We start from the raw sequence: 27,948 nt of genomic DNA, 5'->3' as shown, positions 1-27,948 counted from the left end.
GGCCAGACAGCAGGGTTTCTCTGTGAGGGCAGGGAATTGCATATCAGACCACCCGCCCCTCATATGTACACTAACGAGCCCACAATGGGCCTGCAGACCCAGACAGGACGTTACATTGATTTCTCTTTTTCAGGCTCATGTTTGAACTGACAGCTTCCAGATGCTGATGGATGTCTCAGCCACCGCAGGAGGAAATGAGGACAGAGGTCACATGAGAGGAAGCGCTGTTCTGTGATTCAGGTGACCTTTTTTTCTTCTCTGTGGTATTGCTGTACAGTCCCTGACAAAAGTCTTGTCGCTTGGGTACAAGTTGACCTTAAGTGCCCCTCAAATATATTTGTAATCAATTTCTTTTTTACAAGAAATAGCTAATTTCAATCCCAACAGCTTTTGAAATAATGTTTTGGTGCCAAACGAAACTGCTGAAAAGCATTCTAACGTTCACAGCTTGGTAAAGCCCACTGAGTCAGTTTTTGCAAAGACAAAAGTCTTGTCGCCTTGTCATATGATGCACCCAATCCTAGATTACAGCCTCACCTGTGATCAATAATTGATCAATCAATTAGTGGGTGTGTATAAAAAGAACCCCAGCACACCAGACCTTCACATCAACTGCAACTTGACCTCTGACAACATGCCTAAGATTCACCCTGAGACCAAAGTGTTGATTATCAAGAGGCTGAAGACCAGATCCACTGCTGAGGTGGCTGACACCTTCAATGTGTCTCAGCGTCAAGTACAAACAATAAGAAAAAGATTTGAAGAGACTGGAGATGTTTTTGACAAGCCCAGGTCCGGCAGACCCCGCAAGACAACTGCTCGGGAGGACCGTTTGTTGGCTCGAAAATCCAAGGCCAGCCCCATTTCCACTGCAGCAGAGCTCCACCAGGCCTGGTCACCTCAAGTCCCCGTGTCAACCAGGACAGTTTGTAGAATTCTGTCTCGAAATGGCCTCCATGGTCGAATCAGTGCCCAGAAACCAGCACTAAACAAAAGGCAATTAAAAAAACGTGTGGCATTTGCCAAGGCCCATAGCCTGCTAAAAGGATGGACGCTGGAAAAGTGGCAGAAGGTGGATTTCTCAGATGAATCTTCGGTTGAATTACATCACAGCCGCCGCAAATATTGCAGGAGACCTACTGGAGCCCGCATGGATCCGAGATTCACCCAGAAAACAGTTAAGTTTGGTGGCGGAAAAATCATGGTCTGGGGTTACATCCAGTATGGGGGTGTGCGAGAGATTTGCAGGGTGGAAGGCAATATCAATAGCCTAAAATATCAAGAAGTATTAGCTACCTCTTACATTCCCAACCATACAAGGGGTCAAATTTTGCAGCAGGATGGTGCTCCATCGCATACTTCCATCTCTACATCAAAGTTCCTCAAGGCGAAGAAGATCAAGGTGCTCCAGGACTGGCCAGCCCAGTCACCAGACATGAACATCATTGAGCATGTCTGGGGTAGAATGAAAGAGGAAGCATGGAAGACGAAACCAAAGAATCTTGATGAACTCTGGGAGGCATGTAAGACTGCTTTCTTTGCTATTCCTGATGACTTCATCAATAAATTGTATGAATCATTGTCGAACCGCATGGATGCAGTCCTTCAAGCTCATGGAAGTCATACAAGATATTAAATATGGATCTCACAGCACCACTACTTAATTCACTGATGTTATGCAACATATTTTTGTATTTGAAGTAAATTATTTGTTCAATTTTCACATTACTCTCTGTAGGCGACAAAACTTTTGTCTTGCCAAAATCTGACCTTTCTGTGTTCATTAAATGATCAATCTTTCTTCAGTGAAGCAAATTTATTTTAGTATATTAAACATAATTTGGGAGGGTTTTAGCTTTCATATGAGCCATTTCTAAAACCAATGGATAAATTAAAAGTCAGGTTATAAGCTGTTGTTTCTACAAAATGGATAAGTGACAAGACTTTTGTCAGGGACTGTATTCTACTATATCTTTTTTGTACTTAAAGTCACTATGTCCTCAAAATCCTTCAATGTGCTCGACATTTACATATCAAATATCAAAACATGCATTATATACAAAAAAGAAAATAACAAAAGGTGAGATAACATTTGCAAATATTAGATAATAAATATGGTGCAAATATTCATATTTAGATGTGTAAATTCATATATATCGACGCACATAATTGTAACAATGATGACAGAGGTTTCCTAACCATTATAAAGTAGTTATTGTAACCCAAACCATGATACCTAATAAAACCTATAAATCATAGTGTTGTCACATCATAGAACTGATTTATTTTTCCATCATGATGCGTAACAGTTTTGAAGGCACAGTCAAGACGATGTCATCCTGCTGATAGATCAGATCAGAACGCGCTGCCATATGTCGTTATAGAGCTCGTGGACAAACGACGCGTTTCGTTGATCCATTTGGAGCTTGTTGTATCCACGGCACACACGCGGGGATTTTAACATTTACAGCTAATAATTCTTGTAACCCTACAGCTGAGCGTGTCATCGGAGGCAGATTTCCATTTGAAAAGTGGTGCTGAACCGTCAGATAGGTGAACTGGTTTCCAGGCTGCCACTCGCCTTTACAGGTGTCCAGAGTCACTGCAGGCTTCATTATCTCTGAGCAAACAGCCCTGCTGACTTAGTCTAATATATGCAAATGCTAACAGGGTGGCACCTCTGACAACAGCTGATAATGGCAGTTTAGCTGCCGTTGTGTCATTTACACAGGCACCCTCTGGCTGTGGGGGAGCCCCGTAAATTCACTGCACTCCGTGTCAGAAATGCTACTGTACAGAAAACTAAAAGCCGTCGTCGCACACTGAGAGGCTTAATTTATTCACAAAGGAACCGTGCCAACAACTCGTTTCGCCATAGGCTTCATCAGGCTCCTTTTAAAATAAGCTTACATGCAAAGAGCAATTAGTAGTTTAGGCATCAAACCCAAATCCATCAATCGCAGGCTCATACAGTGAGGGGGTGGTGCTGCAACTATTTCTCCTTCGTAGATTTCGGCGGTTGGTGGATCTGGGTCTGTCCACGGTGGACTGGTCTCTGGTGGATCTGGGTCTGTCCACGGTGGACTGGTCTCTGCTAGAGGCCCCGCTGGAGTCTGAGCTGAAGGGGTTTCTGGTGAACTTGCATGATTTTCATAAAAATCTGACCCGGTGGCACAGATTGTTTTAAAAATAACTCTAATGAAACAGCCAGTCTTCTCTCTGATGGTCTGGTTACTGATGTAGGTCATATAGATGATCAGGATTAAACTGAGACAGTTTCATAACCAGTTCAAAGTTCTTCACTGTAACTTTAAATACAATTCAATTCAGTTTATTTTGTATAGCCCAGAATCACAAATTACAAATTTGCCTCAGAGGGCTTTACAATCTGTGCACATGCGACATCCTCTGTCCTTCCCTCACATCGGCACAGGAAAAACTCCCCTAAAAAACCCCAAAATACAGGCAAATATACTTCATGTTGTCTTTTGGAACCATTTGTAATGTGCACTTTGAGATGGTTTTAGATAGATCGAACTCCCACTGTTTTCTATCTCTGTAGGAGGTTGGAAATCTTTAATTGCTTGGAATTCGGCATTTAAACAAGATATCCATACTAACATAACAGCCAACATATATATTTAACATCTCAATTATAGATGATTTTTCTTTCACAAGGGTGCCTGGACAGTGGACAGAACCAGGACTGTTCAGGATAGCAGACTGTCAGTCTTTGCATGGGGTGTTAGCAAGACGTGCCTATTTGATTATGCTTTGATCATAATGACAATGAAGAGTGTAGTGTAACATAAAGGAAGGCTTTGTGTCTCAGTCCAAAGGAGGGTAAAAGCTTTTTCTTGTGCTCACACAGCAGTATTTGGCGTCAACAAAGAAAAACATGGCCTTGAAATATAATTTGGTGAGTTTCCTTAATCTGCACCCATCCCTTCTTCTACTATCAAATCCCTGGAAAACACCGGTGGAGGAAGTTAATATCAAATAAAGCCATACCAAAATCTAAATATCCTGACTGAAGCAGTCAGTGTCTCTGGAGTCTCAGCGCCGCATAACCCAGGAGGATTAGCATTCTGCCAACACACCACAAACTGTCACACACTGAGTTCAGCAAGAGGGGAAGACTGGCGTTTGATTTCCCCAGGCTGCACAGAAAACGTCTGTATGAGGAACGGCTCCACTCTGACCCTCCACAAATCTGATCTGACTCTGACAAGAACGGGATTGTCTGAGAGCTGACATCTTGTTTGGATGTGAACATCTTTGTTCGCTCTTAGAAAAAAGGTTTATTCCACGGATAATAGAAAAATCAAAATCACGCATCTGGAAATCTGAGTGCAGCTGAACCCTCTGGTGACAATCTGCCTTTTTGTTGTAAGAAATTACACAAAATGCACTTTGGTTTGCACAGGAGAGAGGCTGGATGGACCCAGGAGCTTTCTTTTGGTTGTTTTACATGAGTTTCACAAAAGTACAACAGGAAAGAGACATGAGGATAGTTGTGCTTCTTCCAGTGATGTAGATTGTTTCTTTTTTTTATCAGTTTGAATTGTGTTTATTGTTGTTTTGTGTCTGTAATGACATGATTCGATCAGGGGTCTGCAGAGGGAGTTTATTTTGAAAATTGACCGGATGAACCTGACGCTCTGCTTCCTGCTGGTTTGGATCTGCTCTGTGCAACACACTGCTCTCCATCATAATTGGACCGAGCGCGTATTTTTTAACTCCCTGGCTATGTGAAACAGAACCAATGGCTCATTAACAAAAGTAAAAACAATGACAAAGCAGCTGTGTCTTTAACGGCTTTTAGACACCGTTAAAAGCAGCATTGTAATGATACTTAGTAGAGCGGTGTAAAAAGCAGCATTTTGATATAAAATGGATGAAAATTTAGGGCGTTTATGGACAATTTCAGCTTTCCATAGAGCAGAGGGAGAGACACTTATGGGTCGCTTCTGAAAGGCCCTACATGGTGCCTGGTAGAATCCCAAGCATTTAGCATGAAGCACAGTCTGTTGTGGCCGTGTCCGCTCCGGGGCAGACACACCCAATGGAATCCAGGCGGCATGCGTATAATGGAGGGAAATATCTTTTTCATGATATGTAAGTAGAGCCTGATAGGTAAAATTGACATAACAATTCAAAAAATGTCTGCAATTCGTACCGTTTGCTTGTCTACTTACAACAAGTGTTTATGTGAAGTTGTTGTTTAATCTTTTTGATGGAATTGTTTGGTTGCATAGGTCAGCATTTATGCCACATAAATGTACCAAATTGAGCCAACAAACAGAAAATAAAACGGTTCAGTTTGTATGGTGCTTGGTTTTGGCTTGACTGTTTTCAACATGGTGGCCTGGTGACAAATTGTCTTATTTCACACCTAAACAGTACAATAAAATATGTTTTTACGAACATTTGAGTCTGGAAACAGGCAGTGCTGTAACACAGTATTGATTTGTTTTGACCAGCGCTGCCTAGTTGGACTGTTTTTATCAGATTTTGGTGAGCATGCTGCCTTGCAATGGACTAACCTCATTTGCATATAGCTGAGGTCAAGTCATGATCTTTCGTCAACGGATTTGGTGGATCTCTAGCCTCTAGGCTCTGTGCTTGTGTGACAGATGGATCCTTTAAACCATTTCCACATGGTGGTCACTACAGTAGACAGCTAGCCCAAAGCAGATCTTCTTGTTCATGTATGAGCTTTGAAGGCATCGTTGCACATCAGCTACCACAGTGACACAGGTTACTCATTCCTTGAATTTTTCTTTATTTTTAAGTCTAAAGAGGAACAAAGAGGTTGTCATAATTCGTGCATGAAAGGGTAACTTTCAGAATACAATAGAAAAAAGCTAAGTCTATCCTGTGCAGTTTAGCCAGCCTCTTTTAGGACTTTCTTTTAAAGATTGCAGGGTGGCAGGAGGAGTCATTTAAAAACATTGGGCCCAACTTTACTATAATGATAGTCTTTCTCCGCAGCACAAAGAGAAGCCTGTTGAGATCATAAGGCTTCATTTGTGCCCGTAAAAGGAGGAGCTCTGCGGGGCCGCCACAGTGAGAGCTCTCTGTGTTCATGTCAGTGGGGGTTTTATTTTCACCATATCTCTTTAACTGAGTTATTTCCTCTGGAAATCATCTGCTCTCAGGAGGCTTCTTTCTCATGCAGCTTTTGCAAGCATGTAAACATACACTTTCCAGCTTTCTCTTAGCAGCACCCTGTTATATAGTTATAAACAGTCCTGACAGCCGCCCAGTACGACCACCTGCCTCTCAGTGACTGTTCTAACCACAGAAGTCTGCTGCTGGAGACTGAGCAGCAGCACAGCCAGGAGGATTCATTCCACATCCATATGAAGATAACCTTTTTTGCCCCTAGAGGCATTCACTTTGCACAAAAGATAAAAGGAACACAAACAACATAGCAACACATGATATAACATAAAACATACGCACCTTAAAAGAAGCACGACTTGGGAAATTGATAGAGAATTTCAGCTGCAAGGTCAAGAAGTTGCCTAACTCAGACCATGTGGTCAGAGTTTGTTAAAGGGACAATTCATCCCCGGAATCAAAAATACAAATTCTTCAACACTGTAGAGATGTTCAGGTAGAGATACAGTGAATCATCACGGTAGGCCTACCTCTGGAGACCAGCGGTCTTTATACTGGACCTGACCCCAGAGGATATAGACACTAAAAACCAGGCAGAGCTGCTTGGGGTGTTTCTGAAGATGATTACAGTGTTAAGGAGAAATGTAAAGGTTAAGAAGCTTATATTTGATGGAAAGTAAAGACTGATGCTTCCAATACTAAGTGGACAGCAGTAATACTACAGATACCGATCTGCTAGCTAGGGTTGGTTACCTTGAAAAACTAGCAAGAGTACACACTTACATGGATTGGATGAAACAATACATTGAAACAACATGCTGCTCTCTCTCTCTCTATCGCTCTCTCTCTCTCTCTCTCTCTCTCTCTCTCTCTCTCTCTCTCTCTCTCAAGAACCAAAAAGCAAAGACACAAAGCAGAGTTGTACTCCGTCTTAAGGGTGCCGTCCTCAGGAACAACCTTTTAGTTTGTCCTGTGGTGTCATGAATGTTTTGGGCCTCTAGGGGCCGCCAGGAGGGCTCTATGATTGAAGCCCTACTCTCGATTACGATGTATTAAATATAATTTGACATACATTATGCTCATGCATTATCATGTTCTCATACAGTAGGAATGAGGTGTTGCCTGCTCATCAGTAAAAGTGATCATGCTTGATGATATGATGATAGAATGTTTGCTATATTTCAAGCTAAAGAGATGAGACTATCATTTTTACAGTTTGAATCTGTAACACCTTATGATTCAAATAACGCAACACTGGGTTCCTCTTTGGTTCTAAGTTTCTTTTAAGAATCAAGGTCACAGAGACTACGGCTTTAAAACAGGAAAAATGAAGGAAGAGAAGAAAATAATATTTCCTTCGGGTATAATGATATAGAATCCAAAATATCTAGGAGGGACATTTGAGCACAGCATGTTTTAACAAGGAAACATTGGTCTGTAAAATATTCAATTCAATTCATAGAAGTCATCTCAAGTAACATTTTTATACAGAGACTAGACTGACTATAATTTACAAAGACCCAACATTCCCCCATTAACAAGAACTGGGGCGACAGTGGGGAGAAAAAAATCCCCTTTAACGGGAAGAAACTTTGACAGAACCTGGTTCTGGTTGGGCAGAAAAAGAGTTTGATCATACAACAGCTATAATAATAACAGAAAAGGACTTTATAATAATTGTAACGTGGATATAAGAGACATAATGATAATAGTAGTAATGTCAGCAATAGTAATAGAAATATGACCGATAATAATAGTAGCAGTTGGTGTCAAGCAGGGCCTCGGCAGCGGGCGGAACCACGATCCAGGTGTAACCCCGATCCATGGATACCACTAAATATCCACTTAACTGGATGACATGTTTTAAAGGAAGTGGTGTTTTCATCATCTGCATAACAAAACACAAAAGTCTGCATATTAAAACCTACACTGTAATGAATTGCTCTACATTTATGGTTGATTTACAACGATATCTTATAGTATTTCATAATAACTCTAAAATATAGTTAAATATTCATCATTCGCATGTAAATTAACAGTTAATGCCGTCGATTAGTCACAGCAGCAGATAACTATAATTTATCAGTATGATACAGTATTTTCTGCGAAGTGGTGGAAATACGCTTCGCTAAATTCAGTGACCAACTATCTATCTACATTATACTGTAATTAAACGTTAACATGCTGGTATGTACTGATCAATTACTGTAAAACCAAGTTATTCTACTATCACATACTATAATCCAATATACAATAAGATACTGTTAAAATAAATTACCATAACATTTAAAATAACAGTAAATTACTGGCATCTCTGCTGCCAGTATTTTACCGTTATTTTACAGTGAAATTCGTACACATTAAAGCCTATCTCTCACACAGCAGCATGCTAAGGTTCTATTCATTCAGTCAATTCTGTCAGTCCAAAGGAGAACGGTCATCCTGCTGAGGAACCTTGTAGTATAGCACAAAGTTTAACTCTCTTTTCATAATAGTTTCAAAAAATACATATAAAATATCATGTCACTCTGAAACCTTGTCACTATTGTTTTCCATTCAGCAGGTTTTTGTTGCTGAGGAATGTGGATAAAAAGCAGTTCAGAATCAATTGTCTTAATGAAAAAGCTGTTGAACTCTCAGCTACATAGAGAGAGACACCATACGATTGTACTATCTGCTACAGGAATTCAAGGTCAAGTCCATTGAGGCGAAGACGCGTTTGTGTGGGAGGAAAATGTTTCTACTGGGATGAAGGTTTGCATTTATACAGCATGTTCCTCGTGGATAAAATATCCAAATATAAATCCTGCTGGGCCGCCACATCAATGGACAATCAAAAGAATTCCGAAAAAAGACTTTACCAGCCGTCCCTCCCTGTTTGTCTCCTTACCGGCCCCCGGTGTGCCCGCCATTCGAGTCGTGCATGGGTGTTCCTGTGCTAACTTCATGGGCACCACTGTACTCCGTCGCAACTGTTAAATGGTGGATAAATAGTTTTGAGCAAACACAATACCCGCAATATGATTCGCTTTACTATCAATTTGGTCCAATGACCTGCAAGATTAAATTATTTTATCCCCATTCAAGTTAGCATCGGGCTGAAATGAAAGTTAGCCGGCTGGGCGTTTAAAATAAATATTTTGTCAAATTTAGCACAAATATTTATTATTATTTACTTACCTAGACTTTAAACCTTTAAACACATACATGTTTTATTCCACCTGGACTTCCTGGATCCTGCTGCTACCAGAGCCGTATACGGCGTCTTTACATCACTCCTCTGCAGTCAAAATATTCTAACTTTCGTTCACCGGTTGCAAAAAGTAAGATGGCAAATGCCATAATCCAAGATGGCAACAGCAAAATCGCCAAACTGAAGGTTTAATAATGCAATCCTCAAACCAATGGGTGAAATGATGACTACCTCCACTCCTTATGAACAGTCTATAGTGCCAACGCAGAGAGTAGTGTGTCATTTTATGAAGAAACATTTGAAATAAGTGTGTGGAGGTTGGGGTAGTGGATAGGTTGATGTAGCGTTTTTCTGACTGATAGGGTTGTGACCTGCAGGACCACTGATTTATGCCATGGCAGCTAAATTGCATGTATGATTTACATATTTACAGTAAAAAATAAGTCTATAGGACTCTGCCAAATTGAAATTTGTGATGAACCGTGACATTTCTGTCCTGCATTTCTCCCTTCAACACCACTAAATCATTATGAGTGAGTGGATGACTGCAATCAAAGTGAATCTTGAGCTCAAGTCCCAGAATGTGGTGAACCAACAGCGTACTCACAGCAGATTTTCTACTCTGCAGCTCACACTGTTGTGTCTATCTGCTAGCAGATTATGGGTGAAAGGGTCACTGATAGCAGGAATACAGCGTGCTGCCGGAGCCACAGAAGTGTAATAGTTTGTAATGCTTGTCCGGCAGCGGACTCCATTCTGTCCTGATAAGATGTGAGGGAACCTGGTCGTTTCTGGTAATTGCTTCTTCACTTCAAACCCGGCCTTTTACAGCAGGAAGCTATTGTTTACCGTGGACGTGTTCTTTAAGGTGCTCCACTGTTTATGTTCTGAAAAAGACCATGAAGTCTAAAGTGCAGTGCTGTGCTGCTTTTTGGAATGGTGGGACGCAGCTGTGTGTTGTATAAAATTGCATAGTGAAGTTTGCCCACCAAACATGGACAAAATAACAGAGACAGTTACCACATGGCTATGTTTTAAAGTACATTATGTATTTACTGATCAGCAAAACAGAAACCCTTCTAAACTGCCAGTCTATGAATTAATGAATAACTGCAAAATTTATGTGATAATTAATTTATATAGAGCCAGTACATTTAGACACAAAACTTAGTTTTTATTTGTAGGGTTCATTTCTTGTTTCTCTTGAAATGTTTTAAAAAGGAAAATTAAAAGTACTCCATGCAAAAGTAATAGCTTTCAAAACTATGTGAAAACTTAACCAAAAAAATTACAAAAAGATAGCAGAAAGCAAGTTTTTATTAAAATACAGAAACATACAGTGGAAATAGAATAAAAGTAAGAATTAAAGGGGAATTAACTCCGGACAAGCAGAACTGAGTTTGTGTTTGAGATTTTTGGTTCCCTTTTCCTTCCGATTTAGTTAATTTTCATTTTTTTAGGATCCAATTGTGGAGCGGTCAGATAATCAAGCAGGTTCTGTTTCACATGAGTTGGCTTGTGGTTTTTAATTTCCATCATATTTTAACTCAATGGATGTTGTTCTTTCATTTATTGCTGCTAATATCTTTTTGTTTTCAGAGGAAATATTGTACAGGAAAGATCTGGGTGACTTGTGGAAATACTGGCTTGATACCTTTCATCTTTTATTCTCCCTTATTCGTTGTTATAGGGTTTTTTTTGCATCTCTTGGATGAAACATGACCTATCCATAATAAAAAACAGTAATAGTGAATAATTCTCGAATAATAATCATTACCCGAACTGTCACCTGGCAGGTGCTTGTGCACACAGTTATTCTGTGCAATGAGGGATTATCAGAAACATTTAAGTGAGTCATTTTCAGTTTTAGATGATCTGCATACATTTTTTTCCACCTGTCTGATCATCTGACTGCTTGTGTTTCTTGCCCTATCACACTTGGTTAAAATTTGGCACAAATGTTTGCCAAACCTTCAGAAATAAGACCCAAGTTATGATAAATCTGAATTATCCATTAAGGCAAAAAGAATGTCAGAGAAAATGTGACACTAGATTTGTTCTACCTATTCCTAGTGCTATTCATTGCCACATCAAACTTTTACCAGTTCAGAAAGTAATCATCTGTGTCAGATCCCGAGAAACTTTCTCTATCTTCTCCTCTCATCTAAGACACCTGCCTATATACGCCACCTCATCCTTCTGCAGGGGATTTTGTCACCTGTTCGTGTGGAGAAAGCTAACGTCGTCCAGGATTCTTCTCTGAGCTTCCCTCCAATCCCCTGAATGTTTTCATGTTTTCCAAAAGCGCAGGTTAACGTCTGCAGAAGTCATCTATAGTCCCTGCGACCGTCCAAACCGTAAATATATTCTGTTTACTACAAAAGTAAGACAAGGAAAAGCAAAACATTCTCACATTGGAGAAGCTGAAATCAGTGAATATTAAGCATTCACTTATTGGTTTGTGGACTGCTGTTTTGGACCCTTGGGGCTTACACATTTTGGCGATTGCCATTGTGGTAACTACGGTGAAGTTAAAACGCACTGTGAAAGAGTTAAAGTTGTAAGACGAACACACGGACAACTCCCAGACCAGACAACGCTGTGGCAGCGACCTGGCAATCACAAAGTCATTTTCTCATAGACTTCTATAGTACCAGACTTCTTTTTGCAACCGGAGGAGTTGCCCCATGATGGCCGTTAGAGAGAGTGCAAGTCTAAGGCACCTAATCATTGGCTGCCCTTTACATACCCGGAGTTTGCTTCCTATATAGAGTTAAGGTGGGCTAAACGGAAAAAACATGGTATTTCTGTATAATTTTTTAGATTAAACAATAAAACAAACTATCAAAACGTACACGGACTGTTTGCAGTGGACATGGCGTTGTTAAGTGTGCTTTAGTGAAAGGGAGAAGATTACTGAGTCGTTCACTTCCAGCTGTAGAGTGGTAGGCAGCCCGCAGCAGCAGCTCTATTGCTACTAATCCTTGTTTTCATAATTTTTGTCCACTTTACACTTGTGATTGTCAAGCGCTTTATGTAAGCTGCTATATTGCAACATATTCATTGTGGTGGGACTGGTGGAGGGTATTCCAGTTTTTGGGAGGGATCAATAAAGGCTTATATCTTATCTTAATCTTTTGTCATTTGGTGTTGGCAGGATTTATGAGAAAAAAAACTACAAACTACTAAACCTATAAAAAGAAAAATCTTCTTGGCTGAACTTAGCTGGAGCTACATGAGGTCTCATTCCAGCAGCTGTGCAAACAAAATGTGATCTGGTGATTAGAGGAGAGAGAGGGGATGACAGGCAGCAAAGAGCCCTGGGCATAATTGTTGTGTTCCTCCTATTTATTATTATTGACTGCTCTCTGTAAGCCAGATTGTCCCTCGGGGAGGTTAAAGCTTTACTCTATCTGCTCCGAACCTCAATAACAAGAGTCTCAACTGGTACTGGAGAAACACAAGCACCCTAAGGTGACCAGTTCTTGTTGTCTGTAGCCGTGAAGTGTAGATACGTTGGATAAGTGCGTCCTCGGCCAGGTGTTGTTAGATTCCTAAGACCATCCATGACAATAAGTGTTTAAACAGCAGCAGGCTTCTGTTCCAGTCAACCTTGAACCTTGTGTGTTTGGCGACACCTGAAGCTGCTGTTCGTGCTCCTGGATCCATTCTCTCATCATTTCTTCAACAAACTCATTCTTCAACCATTTAATTCGTAGCAAAACCTATAAAAAAAGTAATATGCCGTAATACGTAGATATCCCACAATATTTTTTGAGACGTTATCCACGTAATCCAGAATGATGACGTATAAAGACCGGTTAAACACAAACTCAATCTTTTCCTAAACCTCACCAAGTAGTTTTGTTGCCTAAACCTAATTAACTATTTCACAATCTATTCCTAAACCCAACTAAGTGGTTTTGTTGCCTAATTCTATATAAGTTTTGTGTGAAGCTGGAAGTTTAATTTGAAAAGGCCATATGCATGTACCGAGCAAAAATTGACACGTGTTGCTGGTTTTCGTAGGAAAAAGCACAAAAAATGAGAAGTAACTTTTTGTAAGAAATCATACATATGAGGATACGTTGATCATAGTTGTCATGCACAGATATTGTAGAAACAAGTGAGGTCAAAAATGTTAGTTATTAGGCCTTAAGAGACGTGATTGTATGTAATCCCTGGTTTAGGAATGTCAACATTCTGTCTAACGATAGGATTGGTTTGAACGTGGCTAATCTGACACCAACAATATGGTTTTAGATCAATAGCGTGGCTGTATTTGTGTGCGTTTTAGGGTTGTTAGAAAAGTGGACTATCTCTTCTGTTGTTTCATTTTGCTTTAACTTTTCAAACAGAGCTGATAAATGAGCGGGGATTGTGTCGTGGTTGTTTGTGAGGAAGAACAGAAGTAGCATTTCCGCTGTGACCCCCGAGGCCGCTCGAGGGCCAAGTTGACGGAATGATCTCGAGCCAGTGAAGTGTGTCAGGCATGTCATCTATTGGCACTGCCACATCGCTTCTCAAGATGAAGTAAACAAGTGCATTCGGACGCCAGAGAGCTGCTCAGCACAGACATTTGACGGTCCACACATCACTGGGAGGCTGCCGTGTTCGGGCCATTCATTAAACATTCGGCTGATTACTCTTGCAACAGGCCTGCTTATGGGCAAGTGGAGGATATTCTCTTTTTAAACAGGCTGTCTCTCTTCTTCCTCTTTGCATGTGAAATGAGATTGAGCATCCAGCTGATGGCTTGACAGGCTGTTGGCTCTGTGCAGCACTTGCCCGGGGGACGGCAGGGGCCAGGCCTGCTCAGGCACTGAAGCAAAAGTGAACACAGCCGTGGTTCGTCCGCTGCCGTGCACAGCTGTAAATTACATGTGTCACCGAGTCCTCCAACGGACCAAGGTGTCGCTGTCCGTGGCTTCATGGTTCAGCTGCAGCTGCCAGCAGGTGGACCGACTCCCACCATCAGCTGACTACCACACGGAAAGTGAACTGAATTTGGCTTATTTCAATTCTGGTCTTGTCTCGACGATGACCCTAGACTTTTTCAAATCTTGCGAAAACTCTTGCTAGACCCATTGCCCGACAAGCTATCATAGCAGTGACCATTCGAGGTCAGTGCCTAGCCTCAACTGTCTTGCCAGAGTTTCGCTAATCGAGGGTTACCATCTAGACACAACCATCAAATATACAGTACAATAACGGCACAAAGCCGGGCAAGACAAAAAACTACTAGGACCCTTCATAATATAAATTTGGCTACAAATGACTTTTCAAGGCCACTTTGAAGAAGTCAAGTCTTGAGTTTTCCTTAAAGCCTAAAACTGATCACATCTGGTGTACTTCCTCTTGCAGAATAGAGTATCTTTGAGCTTTTTAAATGATTTGATAAGAAATCCATCCATCTGTTATCTTCGTCTTACTACCTGTTGTTTTTGTTACCAGCACCAGGTTGCCAGATACTAATTTGGCCATTCTTGCCCCATTTCAGTCACCTCACTTTAGGATTCAAGGATTCAACTCAACATTTAAGGATCATTTATTGTCATCATGCAACACAGGGATGCACAACTAAATTCAGTTGTAGCCCATTTGTTAGACAACAAACACATGACAAACAAAAATATTACTACATTCCTGTAGTGCATTTTTTGAATTTGCATCATAAGGAATGTAAACAGCAGCGACAAAAACAATTATCTGGTCAGATAATATGGCCGACATCTGAACATTAAAATTCAACATGAGGAAAACGTCCATCAATTTTGACTGTTTGAGCACCGAGCATCATGATGTAAACACAGAGTCCACCTCCTCTCCTCCAACCAGACTCCTGCTCTCTGTCCTGCTATTCGCCCATCAAGTGCAGCTTGATCCGGGATGACTGATTGAACACGGTCTCTGTGAAGATGTGGGCTCAACTGTCTCCAACCTCTTGTTGCTTTCATGCATTTTATAATCCTGCAACAAAACATCAGATAGCCAGGAGCATGCTGGGTAGTGGAGTAGCCTCAGGTTCTAGCTGGGTTAGCCTAGCTTCCATCTCCTCCCTCTCCTCCCTGGAGCAGTTGGTCGGCTGTTGGCGTCGATCGTCTCACACCGCTGCTCTAAATCACCACGCTTCCTTTTCAGATGTTGATGAATGTATTCTGTTGTAGGCCATTAGTGATGAACACGAAAAAAGAAAAAGATGAAGTAAAAAATGTAGCAATATTTATGGAGACTACCGGCGGGTGGTCGTGGCCGGTTTATGGTGAAATTATGTTCTTTCCACTTCCGGATTATGGCCCCAACAGTGCTCACCGGAACATTCAGAAGTTTAGAAATCCTTCTGTAACCAATGCCATCAGTATGTTTTGCAACAATAAGGTTGCGAAGGTCTTGAGAGAGCTCTTTGCTTTTACCCATCATGAGATGTTTCTTGTGTGACAGCTTGGTAATGAGACACCTTTTTATAGGCCATCAGTTGGGACTGAACCAGCTGATATTAATTTGCACTGACAAGGGGCAGGATTGCTTTCTAATTACTGATAGATTTCAGCTGGTGTCTTGGCTTTCCATGCCTTTTTGCACCTCCCTTTCTTCATGTGTTCAATACTTTTTCCCTGTGTCATTCCATTTTATTACACATAACTTAATTTCTGAACTTAATTGTTTGGTCTTTGTATGTATGGATTACTTGGGTTGTTATCGACATCTGGTGAAAACTTCATGTCAATAGCACCTTTAGAAATATATTTACTGAGAAAAATGGTGACTTGTTCAATACTTATTTTACCCGCTGTATACTTATGGTTTGCGACAGCAAATACATTTTCAATGGAGACAAACAAAGAACAAAGAAACAAAGAAAAACATTTAATGCATATGGATCACACTTTGTTATCAACATAATAAGACACTTTCAATCTGCAGACAAAGTAAATAATTTGTTTCCTACGATATCAGCTCTTGGCAACTTAAACATAATTAACATTTGTATGGTTATGTTTAGCATTTGAAATATATTGAAAAAGTCAACACAGACAGTACATTATTCAACTTAATTAACAACTAGCATTCATCTCTAGTTTCAAGTCCTATTCAATACAGCATGATGTTCATTTAGTAAATTATGCTCCATTTAGAGTCAAAAAGACCATAATGTAGGGTATGCTTTAGGGCGGGGCTACCTTGTGATTGACAGGTCGCTACCACGGCGTTGGCCGGTCTGGATATGTCCGTGTTTTTGTTTTTGAACTTAATCCCTTTCTCAGTGTTTTTTCACTAATGAAAGTAAATTTTCACATTTTTGTTACCTCAAAATGTCTTATTCAGTGTTTTGTTGTTCTTAGCTCCACCCTCTAGGGTCACTTCTGGTTGCAAAAAAACAAGATGGCAATGGCCAAAATGCCGAACTCGGAGCTTCAAAACAGCAGTCCACAAACCAATGGGTGACGACATGGTGAGTAGGTCCACTTCTTACAGTCCATGCTTTATCATGAGCCACCTTCCTCTTTGTAGTGCTGCCACAATCCAAGAGTGAGAGAACATTTTATTCCCAAAAACCTACCCAGAATAGTGGTGCACCTCCTGGACACTGTGCTGCTTTAATAGTAATGAAACCTAGTGATTCAAAAGAAAAATAACTTTTCGCTTTCCTTTCTGTATACTGTATATGTGCTAACCCCATTCATTCTTAATGAACACATTAGTAAATCCGAGTTTTGTTCATCCTTATGTTACGTTTTCTAATCCAACGTGGATTTGTACTAAAAGAACAAATTCTTCTTTCTGTGTGCCTCCTCGCCTGAGGAACAGAGGGGTTAAATACCGTTGTGATTTGAGCTTTTATCTTTGGAGCAGACACTCAGCTGCTCCCAACACTGTCATGCATTCTTCAGTGTATCGCTGTCACCTTATTGTCCCTTTTCTCCTGTCTTCCTGTGACAGCACTCCTCCTGCACACATACTCATCTCCTCTCTCTGGTTTCCCTCAGATGACTCAGAGCAGCAGTAGACCATCACAGCCTGGGAAACAGACGCTGAAGTCAAAAGGGTAGTGACTGGTTGTTTGAACCAACACAAATACCACCTCACTGACAATCCTTTAATCTATGAACTATAGTATGACATACTATACTGGGACATATTTTACAAAATACTATACTTTGACATTTTTTATGTTTTTATTAATGCCATACTTACACTTTTTATAACCAACTATACCATGACATTGTTTGATAACATTTTTATGATGCTACTATGATACTTTATAGGGCATAATATACTGCTATTTTTTAGGACTTCTTTATGGCGCACTCTACAATGACATATTTTCCAACCTTTTTATGGCATACTATACTAGGAGACTTTTTTATTAAATAATATACAATTTCTTATGAAATTCTCATGACATACTATACTTTTTAAAGCATACTGTTCTATGACATATAATGACCTATTTTATAGCATACTATACTAGAACACATTTTATAGAATAATATACTATGACATTTTAAACTCTTCTACTTAATTTTTATGCTGTCTTTTATGGTATACTATACTATGACACTTTTTAAAACATACTTTACTATGATATTATTTAAGACTCTTTTATGGCAAACAATACTATGTCATATGTAATGACATTTCTTATGGCATACTTTACAATTACATATTTTATTAAAAAAGTGTACTATGATATTTTAATGCTGTTTTCTATGCCATTCAATACTATGACCTGTTTTATGACATTTTCTATGGCATACTACACTATGACGTTTTCTCAGTTGATCAAAGGTTATGCAATAACAGTTAAGTGCAAATTAACCTTTTAACATTGATATGTTGACAGTTCTTTATAAACTTTCTTAATGTGCAGCTTGTTTGAGGCAGCATTAGATGACTATTGAGGAAATACTTCCTCATTGTAATAGCCAATCAGCTTTCTTTTTTTTGCCTCAAGCAAATTCCAAAACATTAAAAACCAGTTTCTTATACAACACGCCCTGCAAACTACCTGACAACAGCTACCGCAGTCCTCGCGCTAACTTAAGGAGTCGGCTATGGATCATCAGGAGCAGGTAAGAACTAATAACAAAAAACAGCCCAGAATCAACAGTATTCTTTATGAAAATGACTTTGTTATTCTGTAGGCAATGTCAGTGTACTGACAATGTGACTAAGCTAATGGCACTGAGATTGTCTTCTGAAAGGAAAAGAAACACCTGTGAAACACATTCTGCATTTTCAAATTATATTGAATTGCATTTTTTAAGAAGAATACGTAGTCAACCTCCGTTGGTAAAATGCTAGGTTTCATCAAAAGTTACATATGATGACAATGACCAGTATTTACTATCAGTTAGAAATCTGTGTCAGCAACTCTAACTGAACTCCAAGCAATCTGGTCAAACCTGCTTCCAGGCTGGATAGGGAGTGGAGCAGGGTGGAGATGTGTCTGAAACGGATTCTTGCAGTAGCTGGCCGTGCATTTCACACCTAGGCCTTCAGTGATGTCCTACACAGTCATCCCTGAATGAATCCACCTCTTAATACCATCATTATGACGCATTATAACTGGGCGTTGCATCACCTCAACATAGCGTAACGAGTACAACAGAGTTATATTAATATTTCCGTCGTCTCGTCCACCATAACAGCGACAAAGGGTGCTTTTTTTTTATCTCCATTTTGATCTCTTCTCCCATCACTTCAGCAATAGCATAAATCAAGTCGTTTTGTATTTTGCCTGACATCCCAGTAAACACTTTGTTGGTGGACAGGTGGTAATGTAGATATGTGTTGTTTTCAGCAAGAAAAGAAAGAAGCTCCACGTGGTTTCCTCTGTTTGTGGACTCGGCGCTTTCATCGTGTCCCCTAAATGAAAGTTCCTGTTTCCCCAAAAACATGACACAATCAATCAGTCTTTTCAATATTTCCCTATTTTTATTCACTCTTTCGTTGTGGAGCTCCGTTTCCCTGCGCACTTGTTCGTTGAGCTGTAGACCCACTCGGGTGTCCCCAAAGGTTCACAGGTTTTCAAAAGCACCGTTGCAGCCGTGCTTTGGTGTCTCATTGCTGACTTGGTTAGACAATTCAAGTTTGCAAACCCAGTGTGGCTCCAAACACCTAATCGATCAGTTGCAAATAACAGGCATTCCCAGCAGTACAATTTGCAGTGCCTCTCGGAGGCTGTGAGCCAGGGGTACCGCTCGTAGTTACCGGTTTGAAAATGGCGGACAAACCCTTTTCCCGGCCATGTCAGGCTCGCTAGCTTCGGGGTTGGCCGACCTCTTCTCACGATGTCTATCTTTTGTTGAAAAGTCCGTCTTGAAAATGGCGTTGTTTGTATTTCTGCGACCAAATCTATCTCTTCTCCTCCATCAGCCATTGTGGGTTGAAAAAATAACAAAAAAACAATGCTTCTATATCTATCTACACGAATTAACGCTAGCTCGTTCAGGTCGCCACAGGGTCATCAGGCTCAGGTTCAGGTTGCTAGCTCTGCGTAGCTCCGCCTCTCACCAGTGCGCATCCAATCAAAAGACGTGCCCTTGCTGACGTCATTGTACGCCTGCATGCTGGCCCCGGTGTCGCCAACTCGAAATCTGATTGGTTAACACCACAGTTTAGATTCCGTTCACTTTAAGCTACAGACGCCAGCACTGTTGATTCTGAAGGCCTAAGGGCAGATTTATTGGACCCTAGCAACACATGACGGCTGAAATATGATTGGATAAAAGCTCTAACGTAAAGGCCAGCCCTCTGCTCTCGACCTGAGGCTGGAAGCAGCGCAACCAAGAGAAAAGCTATGAAATGAAGAGAATAGACTATGGGGAATAATTTAATACATATTTGTGGAAAAAATATATCAAAATTAAATTTATATTCTGATGATGTTTAGGCCAGCAGAGAAGGCCTTGCTGGCCCTGACGGCCCGCCACTGGATTCTTGTATTATCATTTACTGTTGTTTTTTTCAATGGTTGCAGGTTGAAGCAATTCTATCCACTGGCAAATTTGGAGACTTAATAGAATTTGCCTATCCCATTGGATATTCACACTGGGGAGTTTATGATGGAGATGGATATGTATTCCATTTTGCTGTTGCAGGTGAGGACAACATCATAGATTACATGTTGTTTTTGTTTGTTTGTTTGTTTGTTTGTTTGTTTGTTTGTTTGTTTGTTTGTTTGTTTGTTTGTTTTTTGTTAAAAATGAAGAAGAAAATGCAATACAATACAATATCACCTTCTTTAAACTACTTTTTGACTCAGTAACTCCTCTAGAGGATGTTGCCTTAGGATCAGGTTAATTTGCTGGACAAAAGTCCCTTAGGAATATGTTTCATTTGTGAAGTAGTCCTGTGGGCGTTCTGCAGATATTATTATGTGAGGAGCATTTCAGTTCATATCGTGTATATTTGGAAATTTGGAGAAGAAAGTTAGAATCGCTACAAACCAAATGAAACAGTGATGGCAGTGTGAGGGCCCGGGGGGTCCAGGGCCCTGGGGCAGTTTCCAGCTTTGCCTGGTCGGTTGATACATCTTTTGAAATTGACTGGAGGGGCAGGACTACCCTTTGATTTATAAGGTACCATTCTTTAAAAAGAAGCCCTTCAGAAAAGCTCAATTAGTTTTAATCAATGGCTGTGTTTCTATTTTATATATGATATGATAATGCACAAGTTTGACATCTGGAATATAAGTGTTGATAGATTAATATTAAACATAATTATAAACTTACACAAATAGTAATTGTTAATGAGTTGTTATAACTGTATTTTGGCCCCGACGTTCCGCTGACTTTTTGCCAGAATTGAAGTGTTCTTCCATTGGAGGGATTTTACTGATTTTTTAAAGAGCTAAATGATAAAGTTGAGCAAAAGGCATTTTTCACAACCTGGCAACCCAAAAAGTTCATCTTATAACTGATTTGTAAACATTAGTAAGTGATTTACTAAAGGAAACGTCTTTAAATATCTACCAATAAGTGTTGTGTGTGTATCCTCTTCCTGTGTGCCATAGAGCTTGACTCACTGATAATCGAACTGGATTAGACTACTGCAGTGTGTGAACAGGCCTCCTGCCCCGACATGTGGAATACACTGCACTCTGCCTGTTATGGTTTTAAATTTCATATGATCAATTGTTTGATATTTTTTTGTTTTTTTTTATTGTGTTTGAGTTATATGTTTACAGTTTCTCACTTTTTACTGTACAGCTTGGGAGAAGAGGCAGACTATAACACCAACATGTGTTAATTTAAGGAGACCTAAAATGCCAACTATCCACTTTGGAACAAAGTTTACATCATCATCTTCACAAACCTGTTATCATCAATGTTTGGCCCTCAATCATTACCCCTTTACAAAGTACATAATACACCAGTTTTACACTTGTTTGTTGAAAACTAAAAGTAGAACTTCTTTCACTATAGATAATGGCAGCTTCTAAATTAATAAAGTTCCAGCAACTCTGGAACACTATTTTCAGGGCTTGACTGGTTTTGTTATGGTGCTATGAAGGCAAAAGGATACATATTTCAACATTGAGTTTTGAGACTGTCTGCCAAATGAATGCACATCCTGTAAATGAACTGTCTCTTTCTTTAGATGAGAAGCAACTGATGAGCAACATACGCACCTACCTACAAAAAATCTTCCCGGTTTGTGGCGACCTTCTTCTCGGAGAGACCAGGATCCGCAGAGTGCCCCTTGGTGAGGTGAACGTCCCGAACGGAGCCCACATCTCCATCAGTAACAACCGTCACGCCTTCACACCGTCAGAACCCGAGCATATGAGACTACGGTGTGACGCCCTTCTGGATCGGGACTTCCAATATAAACTTTTCAGCCTCAACTGCGAGCACTTCGCCACTTTTGTACGCTATGGAAAAGCAGTGTGCAACCAGGTATGATATTAGCAGTGTAAAAAGTCAACTACTTGCAGTGTTACTGATTTTATTGAGATTGAGTCATTGATTATGCGCCAAAGAAATTATGTTGTGATGTAACATTATCTTTGGCAAAATCAGACCAATGAAGCCATCAATTTTGCGTCATGTTTTTGTCTAAGTAAAGAATATTCAGAAAAACACGCACATTTAGAGATAAATACTAGGTGCTGGACAGAAAAGCATTTCAAAGACGTGAAAAAAAAAATTGGCACACTACATAATGTTCCCATAATCAATTTAATGTTCATGGGAGCATAATCTCTTGTGCGGAAAATCTTTTTGTCTAAGCCCAGTGACATAGTAGTGAAAAAAAAACCCTCAATGAAATCAATTTACACAACTCTTACCCAGAGTTTAACACAATTCAATATATCTTATTGGTGTGAGTTATATGAGAGGGAGATTTCAGCAAATTTCTAATTAGCAAGTCTGATAATTCTGGGCTCCTGTAGAAACATGGGCGGGGCTCCATGGTGGACTCTGAGGAAGAGGTCCTGCTCCCAATGTAGATATGAAGGGCTCATTCTAAGCTAACGGAAACAACGCTTCTAAGTTCCAGATGATTATACACTAATGAAAACATGGATATTATATTCCATTGCTAATAACAGATCTCCCTTAATCCTACACACTGCTTCTTTATGTGGTCTGAAATACGTTTTTAGCACCTTGCTGACCATTAATGAACACAAAGAGACTGTTATTCTGTTGTTCCTCTTATAGATTCCTGCAAAACCGAAGAATAAAGAGTGTGAGGAGGCAACTGCAACCTTCAACACCATTGTCGGCACTAAAGAAAAAGAAACTCCTCAAGACCAGTCGTATGAGTCCTCTGACTTCTTTAATTTAAATCGGTGGTAGGAAAATTGCATTGTAGGCAAATTAAGTGAACAATAAATAAATGTTCTGTTGGACTATATTCATCCTCATTTATAAATACAATACATAAATCATTGTGATTAATCAATCATAAAGTCTGGAACTTACTGAAGGGCTATGGGTCTGTTCTCATGCGACCTCAGCCCAACGTGTCAAATGTGCTGTCATACAACCTGATCAATTGTAACCAAAGCTCAAGTATGTATGTGTGCATGTTAACGAGGGGAGGTACAGTGATAGCTATGAGGTGTAAGTGTAACCCAACAGTGTAGCGCAACAGGAGAAAACTTACTTTATTTTATTGAGCATATCTTCAGACGACGGCAGCTCTGGGGTCACACATTAATTAGCTTTATGTAACGCATTAATAACCCTTAACTAACAGTTAATTAACATTACCTTGTGGCTAGTAATCATTAACTAATGGTGTTCATGTTGACTAGGGTATCATTTCATACATTATTCAGTGTTTGAAAACATGCTATACACATTAATGATTGCAGTTATAAGCATTACCTAACTACTATAACCTACTATACTATGAACATTTTTATGATATTGGTATGGCATACGATACCAATATTATATAATATACAGTTATGTTTTTTTATGTATACTATACTATGACTTTTTTTTGTCATACTACATTGACATATTCTCAGTCATTTTAATGGCATATAACACTTTGACACTTTTTTGACGTACTATACCGTTTTATTTTATGAAATTCATATGACATGTTATACTATCATTCTATTAAGGTAATAATATACTACAATATTTTCAAGACTCCTTTATAGCATACAATGATATGACATATTACATGACCTTTCAATGGAATGCTTTACTATGAAATATTCTAAGACATTTTAAGGGCATACTAAATTATTAAACTGTTTATAAAGTACTATACAATAATATTGTTTAGGGCATAATATACTTTGATATTTTTAGACTTCTTTCTGACATACTGTGACCTATTTTATGAAATAATATATTATGACATTTCTATGGCAAAAATACTATGTCGTATTTTATTAAATACTGTACTTGAGATTTTCATGGGATACTATGCTATGAAATATTTTATGATTTTTATGGCAAACTTCGACATATTTCATTACATACTATACTACGAAATTGTTTATGCTACAGATACAGTACTATAGTACAGATTAAAAATATATGATTTTGTCATGAAAGATTTTCCTGTCATGACTTTGCTTAATTTGTTGACAACTTTTGTTCAACATTATTTTATTTTAGCTTTTCACCTTTATTGGAGACCGGAAAGGGAAAGAGAAAAGTGACGAAATAAAGAATGGTCCACAGGTCAGATTCGACACTGGAGCACACTTAGCTACTATTTACATCACATAAAGCTCATATCAGTCATTACTACTACTACTACTGAACACATTGTCAGTGGTATGAGCTGTGATGCTGCAAGATGGACTGCAGCACAGAGCAGAGGCAACATAGGTTTACATCACTGAAATGCTCCAAATAGCAGAGAAGAAAATATAAAACACAAGCCTTGCAAAGACAGTGAACAGTAGTAGTGAATTTATTTATGTTCTTTAGTTTCTTTAGCTCACAACACAAGTCACTGTTCTCTATCAAAGTAAACAAACAACTGAGTACCAGATGAAGCTTTGGATGCATTATGATTTTTTGTCCATTACTGATCATGTACAGTAGGTTACACAGAGGACAGCCGTCATCTCGATGGCTGTGCATTAACAAGAAATCATCATGCAAGGTCAAAGTTGAAACTGAATGGAGCGGGTGAGCTGTGAAGTCAATGCACCGTGCAAAGTCCCAGGGTAGTTCTGCTTCTGCATCTTCGGAGCACGAAACAACGGCCAACAGCAACACAAAGGCATTCTGATGCTGGTCATGTGGACAGGCACTGAGGCTATTAGTAGGTTCTTGGCTACATTCAAAACATTTATATTGTAAGATATCAAGGGGCTCCTACTGGGGCTTCAGACTTAGTCTTAAGTTGTAAAACAAAGATTCAAATAACTCAGTAGATGCTAAAAGACTGGATGAAAGACAAGCCAACAGTTACACACGGAAAAGCAGTGAAACTGCAAATCACAGCAGTAAATGCAACTGGAGAGTCCCCAACTGCAATAAAAACTGAACACAAGCATGCACAACAATGAACAGTGTTCCAGTTGTGCTTTTATGTGCCCATCAGCCAGCACAGCTAAGACTGCAGTACAAGGACGGTGCAATGGAGGGACATTTTTAAAGATGAGATATTTAATCTTTATAATTTATTTAACTAACTGATTGCACTGATATCACTCTGTAAAAGGAGGAGAAGTGAATGCGTCCTTGTAGTTGGCTTATACTCTACACCTCTGAAGATTCAGACAACACAGCTCCCAGTTTTCTGTTCAAGCACCAACAGTCACTACAAGACAGTAACCTCAAAATGATCAAACCATTCCACTTGTTCTGAGACAATGCCATATCATTTGTGCCTGAATTTCTTACTTAAGCTTTTTATTTATTATTATAAATTATCAGATTGTCAAGACAAAAGGGTGATTTTTCAAGGTTTACTCTATGGATGAATTGACTTGCCTGCCCTCAGAGCACTGAGTTGCGTCTAACTGTGTGAACCCGGAGAAGCATTGGTTAATGTGATGCCCTCTCCTGGGACCTGCAGTCTGCTGCTGTACTGACTTTCATGCTGAAAAACTGTGTAACCTCTCCAGACCTCGAGTGGGCTGCAGGCAGCATCTGCCGTTCTCTTGTTTCACCCAACCCCGAGGCCACATGAAATGTGTCCAAGTTTCATCATCACTGCAGTATATCTTCAGCAGTGAGGAAATCAGCGTCTTGGTTTCATATTATTTTCACTCTCTTCCACTCTTTTGTTTTTTGCAGAATTGAATTGTAAGTGTTGAAAATCTGGCCTGTGACATGAAGGGAGGGGTTCTACAATTAAAACATACATTTCAAAAAGAATAGAAAATCCATTATGAAGATTGTTTATTGTTCCAGTAATGATGGTCAAACTAAATAAATAGAAATGTAACTAAATTACTGTATTCTTAATGCACTGACCTCAATGAAATTACATTTAATTGGGAATCTGACAGATAATGTTCTATTTGCATCTTAACAGCACTGTCCTTTAATGCCTTGAGTGCGTTTTTTCTACTCTTCACACGGCATGTGTGTGTGTGTGTGTGTGTGTGTGTGTGTGTGTGTGTGTGTGTGTGTGTGTGTGTGTGTGTGTGTGTGTGTGTGTGTGTGTGTGTGTGTGTGTGTGTGTGTGTGTTTGCAAGCAATTCAAATTAACATGATTATACTTTTTTTTCCTGGCTATTTCTTTTGTGTTTCTTTTCTCATACTTTTTTTCATACTTTGATACAATGCTTTGGGGCATGTGTATTGTTGTTTTCCATGCTCGGGGCCTACTTATCATGTGAGAGTGGGGCTATCCCCACATTGCAGCTTCTGGAGCCAAGCGGAATTAAAACAGCATTTTAAAGAAATTCTATCAGTCGTTGACCTTCAAAGTAGAATAATGATAAATAACAGCAGCAACCAGGGATTTTTGATGTCAGGCATTAATCTAGAATTATATTGATTTCCAAATGACTCAGTACCACTAAAACCAGACTTTTTTTTTCTGTTGCCAGCAAGCGGGGTTTTGTCCCACTTGCCCTTATCTGACTCATCCCCTCTACTCCTACCTGACGTCTCTGTGATGAGTAAAGTACTGCAGCATTGTTTGAGCTATCAAGTAAATTGATTGCAGATGACATCGAGGAGGGAGATCTTTCTCTGTTGAAATGCCCTCCTGCCATCTGTTTCCTCCCTTTAATTACTCTGGAGACCCTCACACACACCCAGTGTCATCTCCATGCATCTACGTTGTTTGGAGGGGAACTTTCTCCTCACAACTTTACTCACTGCAATGACTCGCTTAACAATTATCTGGTTCATTAATAATTCATTGTTTATTATTGTAATTAGTGTATCAGTTTAGCTCAGTGGTTGGGGATTTAGTTCCCGTACATCCCGTGCACACACTGTGTATATCAGCATTTTTTTTAAAATAGAGAGCGCTCTGGATGAAAGCATCCACCAACAGTCCTCGTGCCTGTGGCAGTCTGCTGCTCTCACTGCTTATCTGCAATTTCTCTTCCTCCCTCCACCACCTCAGCATCCACTGACCCCCCCACCCCTTACTCACCTCTCCTAATCCACTTCATCTGCAGCGGGCTGTAATTGTCACTAAAAGACCCTGTGTGACCGAGGCTGTTTCCCTGCCTTCACCAAAGGCCCCTGACCTCCTGTGATTGTGAGTACCACCTTGTTTGTACAGGACATAAGACGGATCTGTAATAGGATTGTCATGCATGTCACACCTTGACCATTTCTGTGTGTTGAACAGCAAATCCCCGGACAATCATGTGGAAAATACTCTGAGTGAGTCTGTCCTCACTTTGTTTTCCTGCAGCAACGACAGACTTATCATTATGAAGAAATCATTTTGAAAGGTCACCATACTTTCCCATGTGGAGGATTACAATTTTATTAGACTAACAAATCTGTCTCTAAAGGCTTCTCTCAACGATAGACAAAAAAACCCTGCTTAGCAGAACCAATCCAAAGTTTTTAGGATGGCCCTTCATATTGGGGCAGTGACATGCAGAAGCAGTGTGCTTGTCAACAAAGTCATAGCAGAAACACATGCATGGAACAGAATGATTGCAGTCCTGCAAAAGCCAGTTTTTTATTTTTATTGTCAGAGCATTTTATTAATTGGTG

The 27,948-nt window shown here is 39.8% G+C and overlaps 1 protein-coding gene and 1 long non-coding RNA gene across 2 annotated transcripts; both read left to right on the top strand.

The window, feature by feature from the left end:
* Positions 1-139: 139 nt before the first annotated feature.
* Positions 140-17,536, top strand: LOC129114901 (uncharacterized). The gene is made up of 3 exons (XR_008532730.1): positions 140-240; positions 16,663-16,772; positions 17,308-17,536. It is a non-coding gene; the product is annotated as an uncharacterized LOC129114901 (long non-coding RNA).
* A 682-nt stretch (positions 17,537-18,218) lies between these two features.
* Positions 18,219-23,233, top strand: LOC129114891 (phospholipase A and acyltransferase 4-like). The gene is made up of 4 exons (XM_054626779.1): positions 18,219-18,393; positions 20,304-20,424; positions 21,926-22,224; positions 22,993-23,233. Exons 1-4 carry the CDS (start codon positions 18,376-18,378, stop codon positions 23,128-23,130), a joined length of 576 nt encoding a protein of 191 aa, XP_054482754.1. The 5' UTR covers positions 18,219-18,375; the 3' UTR covers positions 23,131-23,233.
* The last annotated feature ends 4,715 nt before the right edge of the window (positions 23,234-27,948 follow it).

The sequence above is a fragment of the Anoplopoma fimbria genome, chromosome 3 (assembly GCF_027596085.1).
Source record: "Anoplopoma fimbria isolate UVic2021 breed Golden Eagle Sablefish chromosome 3, Afim_UVic_2022, whole genome shotgun sequence".
NCBI lineage: Eukaryota > Metazoa > Chordata > Actinopteri > Perciformes > Anoplopomatidae > Anoplopoma > Anoplopoma fimbria.
Note: the sequence above shows the minus strand (reverse complement) of the source record. Positions and strands in the feature narration are given on the sequence as shown.

Excerpts from the sequence above, each read along its gene's own strand:
- LOC129114891 (XM_054626779.1), top strand. Across the intron at positions 20,425-21,925 it reads ATTCCATTTTGCTGTTGCAG|ATGAGAAGCAACTGATGAGC; the intron begins GTGAGGACAACA and ends CTCTTTCTTTAG. Across the intron at positions 22,225-22,992 it reads GAAAAGCAGTGTGCAACCAG|ATTCCTGCAAAACCGAAGAA; the intron begins GTATGATATTAG and ends TTCCTCTTATAG.